Genomic DNA, 14,379 nt, shown 5'->3' on the forward strand with positions numbered 1-14,379 from the left:
AAATAACATCGATTCTCATTTTAGTTACCAAATTCTGTAAACGTTTCCTTAAACGCTGGGGCAGTACAAAACCTCCCGCCCGTTGGTGGGGACGTCCTGGCACCGTTAAAAAGTCGGGGCTCGTTCCACAGAGGTGGTTTTCCGTGTGATGTTGGAAGGAAGCGTCCCCACGCCTGGCTCTGAACAGGGTCAGAGTTACTGTCAATAAGAGTTCAGGATGATTCTTGTGATGGTGGAACCCTGGGTGCTGTCCTCCGCGGAGCGCTGCTGGGGGCGAGGGCCTCGCCCTCCCTTCACGAAGGCACTTTCAGTTTCTCGCTCCCCAGCAGGAACTGAAGCATTCGGTCCACTGACAAGGCGAGGAAGAAGTCAGCCAGCAGCACCTGCGTGATCACCATCTTGAACTAGGGAAACAAACACAACTTGTTAGTCCCTCTCCTCAGTCCCTCTGTCCCCGCAGAACGGAGCTTCTGCCCCACTATCGGCCTCTGCTCAACTGGAGCTTGAATTTCCCTTCACAGCACGCCGTAAAAATTGGTAAATGGTAAAAAATTCACAGTGTGCTGTAAAAAATCCCCGATGCTCCAGCAGGGTGGCTGCCAGCTCCCCACACTTAAAGCTATTCATGCTCCTGTGAGTCATTCTCTGCCTGAGATTCTGCTAAAAACCTTGAGTTCCCTCCAGAATTCCTGGGGACAGGCTCAGTCCTGCTCTCCCCGCTGAAACCACACGTAGAAGTCAGCAGGCACAGAGAAACGCCCCCCGCTCACCTCGGCCGGGATTTCCACCAAGCCAAACTGCTCGTTGAACTCTGGTGAGGAGCCGGTGAGGAGGCCCACGATGGCCAGGCCCGAGAGGACGATGCTCCACAGTAAAGGCTTGTTCTCCTGGAGGCTCTCCATAAAGGGATGGCCCTGAAACGCAGCAGGGAGAAAGAGTGAGCAGGGGGAGGCTGTACTCAGTCACAGAAGGGTTTGGGTTGGAAGGGACCTTAAAGCCCATCCAGTTCCAACCCCCTGCCACGGGCAGGGACAACTTCCACCAGACCAGGTTGCTCCCAGCCCCATCCAACCTGGCCTTGAACCCTGCCAGGGAGGGGGCAGCCACAGCTTCTCTGGGCAACCTGGGCCAGGCTCTCACCACCCTCACAGCAAAGAATTTCTTCCTTAGATCTACATCTCCCCTCTCTCAGTTTAAAACCCTTCCCCCTCATCCTGTCACTCCACGCCCTTGTCAATTGTCCCCTTCTACAGCTTTCCTGGAGGCTCCTACTCGTTCAGACTAGGGCATGCGGAGCAATTCATGATGCAGTTTGGGACACTTGGCTCACTGCAACTTGGAGCAAAAAGAGGGAGTTTTTCCCCCGCAGAGCACTGACGAAATGCAGTTTGTGCTGAGAGAAGAGCACTGCTTTGTGCTATTGTGTTTTAATTACACAATCACTGCGCTGGTGCTGGTGGAGATGACTCAACCGTGCTTGCCTTGTAGTTGATAGCGAACGTGGCCATCTGCATCGCCATCGACATGATGTAGACGGTGCTGTTCACCAGGCTGGGCTCAAACTCCTTGTACAGATCCACAAACTCCTCCTGTCTGAAAGAGAACAAAGCCAGAGATCAGTGGGCCAGACTCAGAACCCTCAGGAACATTTCTCTTTCCTTGCATGACCCCACTGACCCCGGGTTATTTAGGTTTTGTTGGGCAACAACAGCTTGTTCCTGAGCAAGTGTGCTTGCACGGGGAGGAGCAGAGCTGCAGCTGCTGCAAGCACAGGTAATTATTGAATTATTGGGGTTTTTTCCACAAAATAAAAATCAATTTTTTGTGGTGGTTTTGTTTTAAAAAGCTTCCCAGTCATCCACCTCACTGGTGTTATTTCCATTTCCCCCCAGTCCCGTCGCACCCTTGCCACGCTGGGCTGCCGACGCACTCGACGTACAACTCAAAAACGCTTTTTCCACGTCTAACACACCAAACTCCCAACGCCTGGCGTGCTCACAGAGCACTGGGTGAGGGAGGCCTCTGCCATCCTCCTCAGCAGCAACTGGAGGAAACACCCCGGTGCTGGAGGAAGAGGCACTTACTTGGAGTCGCTGCGGGCCTGGGCGCCGCGGTACAGGTAGACGAGGCTGAGGAAGTGCACGAGGAACTGCAGCAGCACCGTCAGCACCGTGTAGAGGTTGAAGATGTTTGGCAGCGGGCGCTCTTTGGAAAGCGTCTTCAAAGGCTGGGGGAGAAAAGCAAGTGGGGTTCACTCGAATGATTTTGAGCATCTCAGGGCAGTTTTCCAGCAGAATCCAACCAATATTTGTGTTTCTCGGGAAACGCCTCCAAGAATTCCACTTTACATGAGACCCACAGCTCAGCTGGTTTCTCTGCACCACCCTTCCCACCTCTTCCAGCTGCTCCTGTAACCTGAACAAAGCTGCCTGCAATCACAAGATATTGTGATTGGAACCTCCTAAATCCAGGGGAACATAAACCCCCTCCCCAGCACTGTGGACTGTTCCTTTATTAAAATAAAGGGCCCTTTTTTGGGGAGAGGCCCTCCTTCAGCAACCCTGTGACTGACAGCGACCAGCCCCTGGCCCAAGGCGCTTCCCTGCCCTTACCTTCGACCTGGAGATGAAAAGGAAGCAGCCAGCCAAGAGCAGCCCCTGCAGAGTGGCCTGAAAATCACTGAACTTCACCCCTTCCAAGTAGAGGACGCTCTGGCTGTAAGCGAGGATCAGGGCGTTCAGGGCCAGGATCTTGAACATCTGGAGTGTTGTCACCAGCGTGCAACGACCTTGCTTGATCACGTGGCAGACTAAGGAGCAAGAGGAAGCAGCGTTTGGAAACGAAACAAAACAGGTTTGGGGGCTTTGTCCCTCAATTTTCTCCTCCTCTGAAGCAGTACGGAGGGCAGCTGACCCCTCACTGCCTGCATCCCTCACCCAAGAAACCCCCACGAGGCTGCTCCACACAACCAGCTGGCAAAGCCGTGGGTCTGGGGGCATTTCTCACCACCCCACACCCTCTGTCGTGGCTTATTCCCCTCAGGGAACCCAGACACCAGCTGTTCAGCTCCCACCACGCACTTACTGCACTGAATGGAAGAGAGCTTGGAGGTGAAGGGGGCTGCAATGCTGGCATCGCCCAGCTTCACGACGGGCACGCGCTCCTCTTCCAAATCCTTCAGCACCTGACTGATCCGCTCCTGCAGGCAACAAGAGGAAGATGCCAATGCACACCTTGTTATCACAACCTGGATCACAGACCATCCCGTGCTACCCACTCCCAAGGTGAGGCTGAGACGCCTTCGTGTCTGCAGCATCAGCTTGATGGCTGGGTGGAAAAGCAGCACCTTCTCTGCCTAAATCCATTCTGCTTTCTCAGGGTAAGCAGCAGACAAGCTGGTCTTTTCCCAGTACATCCTGCCACTTCCAGTTCTCATGAATTAGCAGTAAACCAGAGGAGGGTCAAAGAGCAAGGACAGGTTAACGGGCTTTTAAACGCCCAGGTACCAACCCTCTGGATGGCCAGCTGCTCCTCCCTTTGGGACATGACTCTGTGCTTGGCTCCACGGGAGGTGGGCTTCACGGCCCCGCTCCCCACCGACGGCAGGGCCGGCCGCCCGTCGCCGGGTCCATCACGAGCTCTCCTCTTCCGTTCAGGCAGTCTCTCAGGAGCATTTGCCAGCAGTGCCACTCCTGTAAGAGCGTGAAAACATCAGCTGCAGGGAGAAAGGGCTGTGATCCCTCTGCCTGCAGAGCATTTTCACACAGAGGTTTTACACTTGCTGAAGTAAGACTTAGGAAAAAAGAATTAGGAAGAATCTTTCTTCCAGCGAAACGTGTTTGCAGCCAGTTCCTGCTGCCTGCTGGTGTGCACACAGTGGGTGTTCCACAGCACAAAGATCCTTCCTCTTTATGTTGGTTTCTGCCACCAAATGCTGTTGGTCAGATCGATCCCAGCCCTCGAAACACCAGAGAAATGAACCCCGGCTTCGTGCTGGCCAAACCCAGACAGGGGCACACACGAGTCCTGCCTGCGGACTCACCCACATCTGCGTGTTTCAGAGCTCCCACGTCGTTGGTCCCATCCCCACACATCAGCGTGACGTAGCCCAGGCTCTTCAAAGTGGTGATGACAAACTCCTGCAAAAAGAAAGGCACAGTGAGAGCTGGCTGCCTGCGTGTCCTGATACGCTGCTGTCTGGTTTACACGTCGTGGTCAAGTGCTTCTGTTCTGCAGGAACTCACTGGCCTCACCCCACACTCCAAAAGCTTCACCTTCAGGCTCTGTTTTAGCAGTGCAGAGCTAGGACAGGCTCAGGACTCTTTAGGATAACAATGTGGTGCACCCTGAGCCCTGGTTCTTGCTCCCTGCTGGATTGATATTGGGAGAGGTGACGCTGCTGTGTCGAAAGCAGCTCCAGCACTGATCATGTGGAGCATCCACGTGGCTCCCAAACCCCAGCCCTGCGAAACCTGGGTTCTACCAGCAGCTGAGATCTCTCACCTTCTGCTTCGGCACCACCCTGGCAAACACCTGGATGTGCGGTATGAGCTTCAGGAGCTGCTGCCTGTTCACAGACTGCAGGTGGGAGAGACCTTCCCCAGTCACACACAGGTCGTATCGCTGCGTCAGCTCCCGCGAGGAGGTTGGCAGGACTGGGAGCACGACAGCGCCGCCGATGGACTGCCACTGCCAGCTGGAGCCTGGGAAGAGAGGCACCAGCTTGACGTGAGCACGGCCGTGAGGTGCTTGGCCGTCAGAAAGGCTCCCAGGCACCCAACAGACGCTGACCCTGGTGTGTGCAGCCCCTCAGCACCGTGGACACAAGGCCCTCCCCTCCTCAGGACAGTGACATGCCCACCTCCCACCTAGGTACAGCCTTGATGTGGACCCTCCTTCCCTGCAGTCAGGGACGTGGCTCTCAGCTTCCCTGGATGGCCTCTGAACCTACACAGCACAAAGGCCTTCAAGCTCCCGTTATTTTTCTTATTTCAGTGCTCAGATAGCTCAGTTTAGGAGCTGGCAGAGGATTGTATGTCGCTTGCATAGTGCTCCAAGCCAGAAAAGAGAGGGGTGAAGGACAGAGGGTTATCTGGGATCCTGGAAAGCGAGTCGTTTCCTTTACCAGCATCAAGCAGCAGCGCTAACAGCACGTAGATAACTGATACAATGCCCCAGCAGGGCTTTGGCTGTTGTCCCCCAGAACACAGAGCCATTTCCCACGTGGGATGGGTTACCTGTGCTCACAGGAGGCTGCAGAATGAGGGTGTGCTCCCTTTGGAGGAAGTGCAGCTCCCGGGCCACGTGGCAGGCAGTGAGGGGATTGTCTCCTGTGATCATCACTACCTGAGGGGAAAGCGAGAGGGGTCAAAGATCAGTTCTGGGTAGATCAGCAGCACTTCACAGAGAGAAAAGAATTCTGCCTGGCCTGGATGCTGCTGACACTCCCCCTGAGACGCAGCTCTGCGCAGCGCCCTGCAGAAAGGCTTTCCCCCTGGGCCAGGGCAAATCCCAGCACAAAAATACCATCATGCCCACAAGGTCTCCCTGCCTTCACCATGGGGAAGCCTTTGCCCTCGCTCCACAAAAGCTTCTGGTACTGAAACACCACGTCCCAACCACCACAGCTACCAGCAAGGCAGGACGCTGCCGACGCTTACGTGGTGTGAGGCATTCTGGATCTCCCTGATGACGGATTTGGAGTCAGCTTTGAGAGGGCAGGAAACCACAATGAACCCAACAAATCTGAGATCACACTCCAAAGCTTCACGCTTCATCTCTCTCACCTGCCAAAGCAAATCAGCAAACAGAGAGTTACCTGCTGCTGTGTAGCAGCAATCTTGTTTTCCAGTGGGTGGGATCTTCCCAGAACATCCAGATCATAAAACCACCACGGTTCCAGCAGCTTTGGGCAGCCACATCCCAAAAGAGTCCCCCCTCTCCTTCCCTGCTCGCACCACCTCTGTTTCCTTTAACAAGGGCTCGATTTGAAGGCTCAAGCAGACAGATGTACCTGCTGGTGAGTGAGGTGGCCCAGTTCTTTGTAGCCAAGGGCCAGCACTCTGGCCCCCTCGTGTGAAATTTCCGTGTGGACAGCATGATAGTTGCTTGGGCACTGAGACAACTAGAGAAGGGGTGGGGAAAAGCATCATATCAATACAGTTCCAAACATAATTCATTAGCACATGCCAGTATTTCACATTAAATATGCAGACGTGGGAAAGAGGCACCTTTGGGAGGGTCCCTCACCAACAAGGGCAAAAGAGATCCCCCAGATTGAGCCCTCTGCTGCCAGTAAAAGCAACAGGGCCAGGAATGCACACGGTGAGATATTAAATATCACTGGGATTGGACTGGAACTCCCCAGTGGAGTCTGTTTTCAGGCCCTGGTTCACTGTGCTGTCTTGCAGGACAAAATCCCTGGGTAATTCAGGTCCCAGACTGGTCAGGGACAAGCAGAGGTGTCAGGGGACGAGCCCTTCACGCTCACCATTTTGTGCAGCGTCTCTGGGGCCCCTTTCACAGCTGCAATGTAACAGAGATCAGTCGAGCCGATCTTCTCGTACGACGCCAAGACAGACATTCTTTTCAGGGCACTGGCAAAATGAAAGCGCTGGTGAATTTTCAGTCCCTGAGTTTTAATACTTCTGGGGAAAACTTTCTCATCTGGAAACAAACAGATCAGGAAATCCTGAAAGGTTTCTCGGTATCAAAAGCAACATCCCTCCCTTTGGGTCCCAAAGGAACCCACAGGTCACCGAGATCGTTATGAATTCCCTCTCCTTAGATACAAGTACACAGAGGTGGAAATTCTAGCACCAAGAATTAAGGGATGCAACAGATCAGGACACCTACGTGCATTAGTACGAGCAGCTACACCACAGGCTGAAGGTGCATTTATAGCACAGGTAAAAATCCAGCAGCAAAAACCACAGCAGCGTGGGTTTCAGCGGGATATGTACACAGGAGTTCTGGAGGATTTCTACTTTATTTATCTGTGCATGTGAAACCCAAGGAAGCAGAGCAGAAAGCCTCCAGAGAGACCATGCTAAACCCCACGCTGTCGTGTCTGCACGAGTGTGATCAGTGCTAGTCACACCCTGATTTTACTGAGTCAGCACAATCAGAACTAGGAGACACCAACCTGAGCGTGCCAGCTGCAGATATGCAGGCCTGAGAAGGGACTTGTACTATTTGCTGTCCCTCAGGCATGCAGTGCAAGGATTTCCACTGCCCCAAACCAGATGGGATTCACTCCTTGCAGAAGGCTGGCATGAGGCATAGGAAATCTCATAGACCAGATAATTTTATGCTCAGAACTGATAAAAACAGTGTTATCATCGTCACCTCCCCCCAAAAACCCACCCCACAACCCACAGAACATGTAAACAGGGCTCAGGTATCAACCAGGGAGGAGCTGGAAACAGGTTTTACCTTTGGTCAGGGTCCAGTCCACAGCCATCAACATTGCCTTCTCCAAGGGATCTCCCACCAGCGTCCCATCATCCAGCTGTACCAGCGAGTGGCACGTCGCAATCGCTCGGTGGGTTTCTACAGGAATGTCAGACACTGGTGTCACTTCCTTCCCATCCCTGCGGCAGAAAAAAGACTGCCCATGTTAACAGACCCACTCGCATTATCTCAGACAAACTCTGGAATTTTTCCCAGCAAAAAATTCCTCCTCTACGACAGTGGAGCTTCTCATGGTGAGATCAAAGCCGCAGGAAATCTGGCGCTGCCTCAACTGCAACCAGTGCCAAAGCCCGTAATTTTTGCCAGTCCTCCAGAGCAAGCTTGATTCAAGCAGAGCACTCGAAGTAGAGGCCTGAACTAACACATTTAAGTAACTCTAGAACCAAAGTGCTGAGACGTCCCTCTGCTGTGGCATCCAGCCTTCAACCACAGCTCGTTATGGCAGCGTAACGAGAAGGCAGGGTGCTACTGCGTGGAGCAGTGAAGACCTCAGTTACCTAAAAACCCTCTGCAAGAAGTCCCCCAAGACAATTAAATTCACAAGCCCTCAGCCCACAGTCGTTGCCAGAGACCAACAACCCTCTCTCCTTCCAGTTCAATCCACCTCTTTCACTCTCTGAATCCCTGATTATCTCCTCTTCCTCACTGGAATGTGATTGCACTCGTGCCTGAGGAGCTCCCACAGCACACAAAGCCCAGAGCACAGCAAGTCTCACAAGGAGAATCCCCCAGGACCTCACCTGAGCCCAGCCACTCCTCTCACCACGAGGTGATCGCTGGTTAACGTGCCCGTTTTGTCAAAACAGCAAACTTGAACTTTGCCTGCAAAGGGGATGCGGAAGGGCTCCGTGCAGTACACATCTAGGAGAGAGGAGAGGAAATTCTGTGAGACACCAGCTGCAGAGCCAGGACAGGATGCTCCGGGGCTTTTATCACAAGACAGGAGCTCCAGACATGGTGCTCTGCTAGAGTTAACGAACCTGAAACCCCCCACTGTCAATTTTTGTGGGGTTTGAAACCAGAGCAGACACCAAGATGGAGCAGTGACGTAGCACAACACAGAAGCCACTGACTTCCCCATTCCATATACAGGAACCTGCTCGATGCAGAACTGCTGAGCAAGCACTGCCCTCCTACGCTTCAGAACCCACTGCAAAGCACAACCCCCCCTAAGTTCTCCGGGGTTTAAACCCCCTCATGTACACCAGCTCCAAAACCCACACTGTCATCGTGTAGAAAGCGAGGACACTCCAGGGATTTCACACTCCTTTCCTCACCAACATCCCCACAGCTGCAGAGACAGGACAGCAGCCCTAGTTTTGATTCTGTGTTTAGGCTGGGGACTTACAGAGCTTGGCCAAGGCGATGAGGGAGGTGTTGACAGCCAGAGAGAGCTCGATGGGAAGCTCAGGTGGAACGACCGAAGTCAGTATTAAAGTACACTCCAGGAAGAGCTTGTAACGGTTCCTGCTCGGATCCTTGGTGCCTACGGAATGAGAGGAGAGACCTGTACACCTCATCCTCACCCTGCGTGCCCCACAGAGCTGAGTAGCACAAAGAAGCTCACCTACCAGAATGCAGTGTGGGCCCCTACACTGAACACTGGCGCAGCCCAACCCAGCTATTGTAACTCTCACATATTACGTCAACTGGCCTTCCCACAAGCTTTGGTACAAGTCCTGTGCAGAGACCTGGAAGAGGCAAGAAGAAATCTCACCTTCAATCCAGACGTATGCTGCAGCAGCAATGGCAAAGACCAGCAGGAACAGGATGAAAATGAAGGTCTCTAAGTTATTGGCTGTCACTCTCTTCACCCCAAAGAGGATTGTACGTAGCAATTTCCCCTGAGAAGAACAGCCTTCAGTGCAAGAAGCTACCTCTGCAGCATGCAGTAGTTTGTTAAAAATATCTCTGAAACCCAATTTTAAAATTACACTCTGGTGTTTTGGTGCCAGAGCCTGACAATGATTCCCACTTCTGTGATCCTCTTAATAGGCAGCAGCCTACAGTCACCCATAAGTGATCTGTTAGAAAACCCCAAGCCCCTTGCTACGGCATTAAGGTGATTTCTTTGACGCAGTCTTCAACTGAAAAAGCTCACGTTCACACCTCTACTCTCTACAACACATTGAGTTGCCTTTTTCCAACAATTATCATTACAGAAACATGGATAACCAGGAGCTGGAGTAGGTACATAGTGTGGTCAGTCATAGTGAGAACCCTAAATCCTGACTCCCAGGCTTCTGCATCAAACACCAGACGACTCATCTGACACACACAGAAGAGACCAACCTTATTTATTCCTCTTCCAAACAAACAAGTAATTTTGATGCCCTGATTTACGTTTTCCCACCGCTGTATTTCGTAAGGATTTCCTTACAGCGAAGCACTGAACGACACAACCAGCATCATCCCCAAGACAGAGGAGAGAAGGCGCGTTCGCATCTTACCTGAGACGTGTTGAAGCCGGTCCTCAGAGCGTAGGCCACACACCCGTTATCGACAGCTGGAGCAGGAATGGAGACAATGAGCTTCGTGTAAATCTTTTATAGGCTTATCACAGGCAGAATACACCTGAACCTACACCCTCCTCTCACTTACAAAGGGGAATAATCAACTTTAATTGATTATTGACTGTTGTGATACTCTAAGTAAACCGTTAGCGACAGGGCCAAGGACACTGACTCAATGACACCCTCCAAAGTTGCATCTCAGCCATCTAAAATAAACCTGTGGGTACGTGGCATGCACCTCAGTGAGGATTTGTGCAGGTACATACGCTTCAGTCCTGTGCTGGCCTTCTGGGGCGGGATGTGCTGCACCACTTTTGTTCCCCCAAATATGATGTGGAGGCGGGCATCTGTCTGCATGTCCAAGACGTGCTCGGGGCTGAGATCCTCCACAGGCTCCTGCACGACAACGTTCAGCCTCAGACTCACAGCTATCAAGTAAACACCAAGTGCTTCTTTCTGTTCGTATCCCACGAGATGTTCTCAGCTGCACATCAGCCAAAGGTGGCCTGAACTGCATCTACACCCTAACACGCCATTCAGCTCCTCAGTGTGGGTTTAGAGCCTGGCATCTGTGGAAATTCTGATTTCGGGGGACTGGTTCACCCTGGCATGCTGGATTCAGCCAGGGAGGCTCCGCAAGCATTACTTTATCATTTTTAAGTCACCCACTGGCAGAAAAAGAAGGAAGATTCAGGGTTTTGAAGTGCTTTGCACTTGTTCCTCCTCCCACCTCTACCCAGCCAAAGGAATCCAGACTGGGGAATGCGGAGGAGGGCGATGCCATGCCCGCACGACGGAGTTCAGACCCAGAGGCTGCAGACACTGCCAGACAAAACAGACATTTCTGTTTCTCATTTACCAGAGACCATCAATCACTGATAAGGAGCCGATAACAAACAGACTGGGTTGCTCGGGCCAGCATTCACACACAGAGATTAATTTGCACCCACAAACGCTGCAGGGGCTTGAGTTATTTTTTACTTTTCCAGTTGCAACGAAGGGACAGCACAGAGGAGGTTTCACAGACCTTCATCTGTGGCACGGACTCTCCCGTCAGCATCGCTTCATCGACAATGCACCTTCCACGTAACAGCAGCACATCACACGGCACCAGATTTTCATGAGGAGATCGGCCTGCAATGCAGACATTAAACCTGAGAAGCAGCTCAAAGGCAGCAGTGGCTATTGTTTGGCTGTTTGTCTGGCAGGGGACAGCTCTCCTTCAGCTGAGCTGAGATATGGGAGATTCCCAAAGCTTCACACCTCCCCCAGGGGCTGCCAAGTCTACCACAGCATGTGCCCACTGAGAACTGAAAGGGCTGGAAAGTTATTAGGTCTCTACTGAGACCAGGGAAGTTCAAAATCAAGTCACTGAGTTCTCATTGCCCTTCAGGCTTCAACGACTGGGATCACATCCTGGGGTAATGCAGCCTTAAAAGGGAGAGCTCTGCCCTTTCCATTCTAGAAAGATACTGTCAGGAGGAAGAGAACTCTTCATCTTCACAATCCTAAGCTGAAGAACCTGAGGCTGATTTATCTAAGTATTTACTTTTCTTCAAGACAGCTAGCAGGCCCAAGAGACCCAGCCCAAGGATTGATCTCTTGGACCCTTGAATTGTGACAGCTAATTGTGAATTAGCTTTTTAAGTCTAATTCAATTCACCGTGTAACTTAACGCACCAGAAAGAATCTGATTTTAAACAAGCTTTTGATTATAACCATCATGCAAGTCATTACCAATGGAAACGATATCCCCTGGAATAATCTCATCACTGGAAATGGGGCGCCACTTGCGGTTCCTGTAAACCTGTAGGGAAAAAAAAAGCACTTTCAGAAGGCCTGCACGCAGGGGACACGGGGCAGGGGACACGGGGCAGGGGACACGGGGCAGGGGACACGGGGCAGGGGACACGGGGCAGGGGACACGGGGCAGGGGAACACCTAAAAGACAGCTACGCCAGATGTTTCCTGCACAATCCTCCCTGGTTCAGATTACCTGGATCATGTAGGGCTTGTTGCCCATTTTTCGAATCTCCGACATGTTCCTCATCTGCTGCTGGACCAGAGAAGCTTCAAAGGCAACCAGCATGGAGAGGGTGAAAACACTGTAATACCAGTATTCATCCAGGCACCACAAACCCACACAGAACACCTGCGGGGAGAAGATGACACAGAAGTTATTCTAATCTCCCTCAGAAAATAGAAGCCTTCAATTTCTAGGATTTCTTTTTTTCAAGCCAGCTTGGTACATGTTTAATTGCAGGAAGCCAGAAAAAACAGAAAATCACAGTAACTCATTAGGGAGAAACAGGGTCACTCCCAGAAGTCAAATCAACATTACAGTGTAGGAACAGCATCTCCTCCTGATTCAGAAAGCTGCCAGCTGATTTATGGCTCTCAAGCCAGGATTATCAGGAATTTTCTCATTTATTAGCAGGGAGAAGTGCTTACAGCTTTTTATTTTACCTGAAAGACGAAGAACGGGGCCGTAGCTCGCTCTTTAAAGAGCTCCAAGAACTCTGGCACGACCATCTCAGCCCTGGGAAAGAATTGAATCCTCATTAACCTCAACGCTCCACATTCTCAGCAAAAGCCCACCCCAAAAGCCAGCTGCAGCCTCTGGTGTCAGACCAGGCTGCACTCCAGAACATCCACACACAATCGCCCTCTTTCCAATTACTTTGCTTCAGTTAATTCGTTACGTGCAATTAGTTTCCATCTACACCTGGAGAAAACCCCTTGATACCATTCCCTGTCCTTAAAGGGATTTTGAAGCAATTCCAGGAGTAATTGGAATTTGAAAAACAGGACTAGAACTGTGGTTCCACACCTCTGCTCCTGATGCGCTGCGATACTGGGGCACAGAGAGATCTGCACCCACAAAACTTACTTGTTTGTACCGTATTTCTTCTCAGCTGCTCGGATATCTTTGTCCTCCTGGTAGCCTCGGGCGTTCTGGTAGTAACAGAGGGGATGTTCCACAGGGAAAGCTACAGGAAGAAACTGTTTCTTGCCATCTATCTCGTAGGAGTATTTGATTTTCTGAAATTCAAAGGAAAGAGCCTCCTGCCCATCCTCACCCTGCAGAGAGGGGGAAAAAAAACAACCAGTTGGACACACACCAAACACTTTGCTCCACACATAACCTAGCCTGAAGAAAGACAGAAAACCCAGTTCCTTACATCCTTAGTTATTATATGATTCTGCTTGGGGTACACACACCAGGAAACACCACACAATCTTTAAAATCCCCACTTTCAGCTGATTTTTCCCTAATTACTTAAGTTAAAAGCTAATCAACTGCAGGCTGACAGCACGGCCTCGCAGTTGCCGTCTCCTTACCTGGTCTCTGTGGAGTGGCACCAGCTCTACGGATCCGTTATTTGGGGTTGGCACAACTTTAGCCAACGTGGCTTTCTTAGGACAAGGCTCCTGAAACACAAACAGGACACGCTTTGTAAAGGGGACCGCGGACCCTGAACTCCAACGAGTCGGGAGGAATCCTTGCCCGGTTGCATTAACACACGTGGAGAAAAGAGCTCTTTGCAGCCGGGTGCTTTTGTGGGGCCGCTGTGAGAATCAAAGACATTCACAGCATCACAGGCTGTTAGGAGTGGAAGGGACCTCTGGGGACCTCACCCTCATCGCGCCTGCAAAGCTGCCCTACGCGGCTCGTGGCTCTCCGACGTCGCAAGAAACACCCCCCACTAAGGAGACTGAACGCCCCCCCGCCCTCAGCCGCCCTCGCACGGCAGGAGAGCCCGTGGGGAGCGGCAGGAGCCTCCCCGCGCTGCTCTGGGGCAGCCCCGGAGGACTCTCCAGCCTGGCCGGCCCCGCAGCACCGGCAGCCCCGGGACTCACCCTGACGCAGGTGAGGGCGCAGTGAGCGTGCACCGACCACAGCCCCGAGAGCGCCGTCAGCAAATGGACAACACCGATGGCGGCGAGCGCCAGCAACGCGGCCTCGGGGGGCGCGGGGCCCGGGCCCGGACTCGGGCCCTCCTCCTTCTCCGCCGCCGCCTCGCTCCATGCCGCCCACACACGCGGTCCCCACAGCCACAACCAAGCCGGGTAAAGCCCCGCCACGAAGGGTAACACAGTGCCGTGGAGAAGCCGCGGTCGGCGGCGGTAAAGAGTCACCGACGAGACCAGCTCGTCTACGGGAGCCGGAGCCCGGCCGGCCGCCGCCATCTTCTGAGGGACCGGAACGACCCACTTCCGCTTCCGGCGGCGGGAGTTACGTCACCGCTGCTGCGCATGCGCCGAGCTGTGGGGAGCTGTGACTGCACATGCGCATACTCCGAGCCGTGGGGAGCCGGCGGCCCCCGCGGCTCGACGCATGCGCACATCAGCCGAGGGACGCCCGCGCATGCGTACATCAGTCGAGCGGCGG

At 52.7% G+C, this 14,379-nt stretch overlaps 1 protein-coding gene across 2 annotated transcripts; it reads right to left on the reverse strand.

Annotated features, from left to right (window-relative positions):
- Positions 1-3: 3 nt before the first annotated feature.
- Positions 4-14,178, reverse strand: ATP13A1 (ATPase 13A1). Of its 2 annotated transcripts, XM_068421722.1 has the most exons (26): positions 13,848-14,178; positions 13,329-13,418; positions 12,877-13,067; positions 12,453-12,525; positions 11,983-12,138; positions 11,724-11,793; positions 11,014-11,120; positions 10,253-10,382; positions 9,924-9,979; positions 9,191-9,317; positions 8,822-8,959; positions 8,214-8,334; positions 7,435-7,592; positions 6,491-6,666; positions 6,014-6,124; positions 5,661-5,786; positions 5,238-5,346; positions 4,504-4,703; positions 4,043-4,139; positions 3,511-3,692; positions 3,085-3,199; positions 2,613-2,809; positions 2,085-2,227; positions 1,482-1,593; positions 771-914; positions 4-404 (listed from the first exon to the last, which is right to left on the reverse strand). In XM_068421722.1, the coding sequence occupies exons 1-26, from the start codon at positions 14,175-14,177 to the stop codon at positions 294-296; spliced, it is 3,570 nt and encodes a 1,189-aa protein (XP_068277823.1). In that variant the 5' UTR covers position 14,178; the 3' UTR covers positions 4-293. The 2 variants fall into 2 exon arrangements, with proteins under 2 accessions (XP_068277823.1, XP_068277824.1); XM_068421723.1 differs by lacking the exon at positions 6,014-6,124.
- Positions 14,179-14,379: the final 201 nt, after the last annotated feature.

Source organism: Nyctibius grandis, chromosome 35, assembly GCF_013368605.1.
Source record: "Nyctibius grandis isolate bNycGra1 chromosome 35, bNycGra1.pri, whole genome shotgun sequence".
In the NCBI taxonomy this organism is placed as follows: domain Eukaryota; kingdom Metazoa; phylum Chordata; class Aves; order Nyctibiiformes; family Nyctibiidae; genus Nyctibius; species Nyctibius grandis.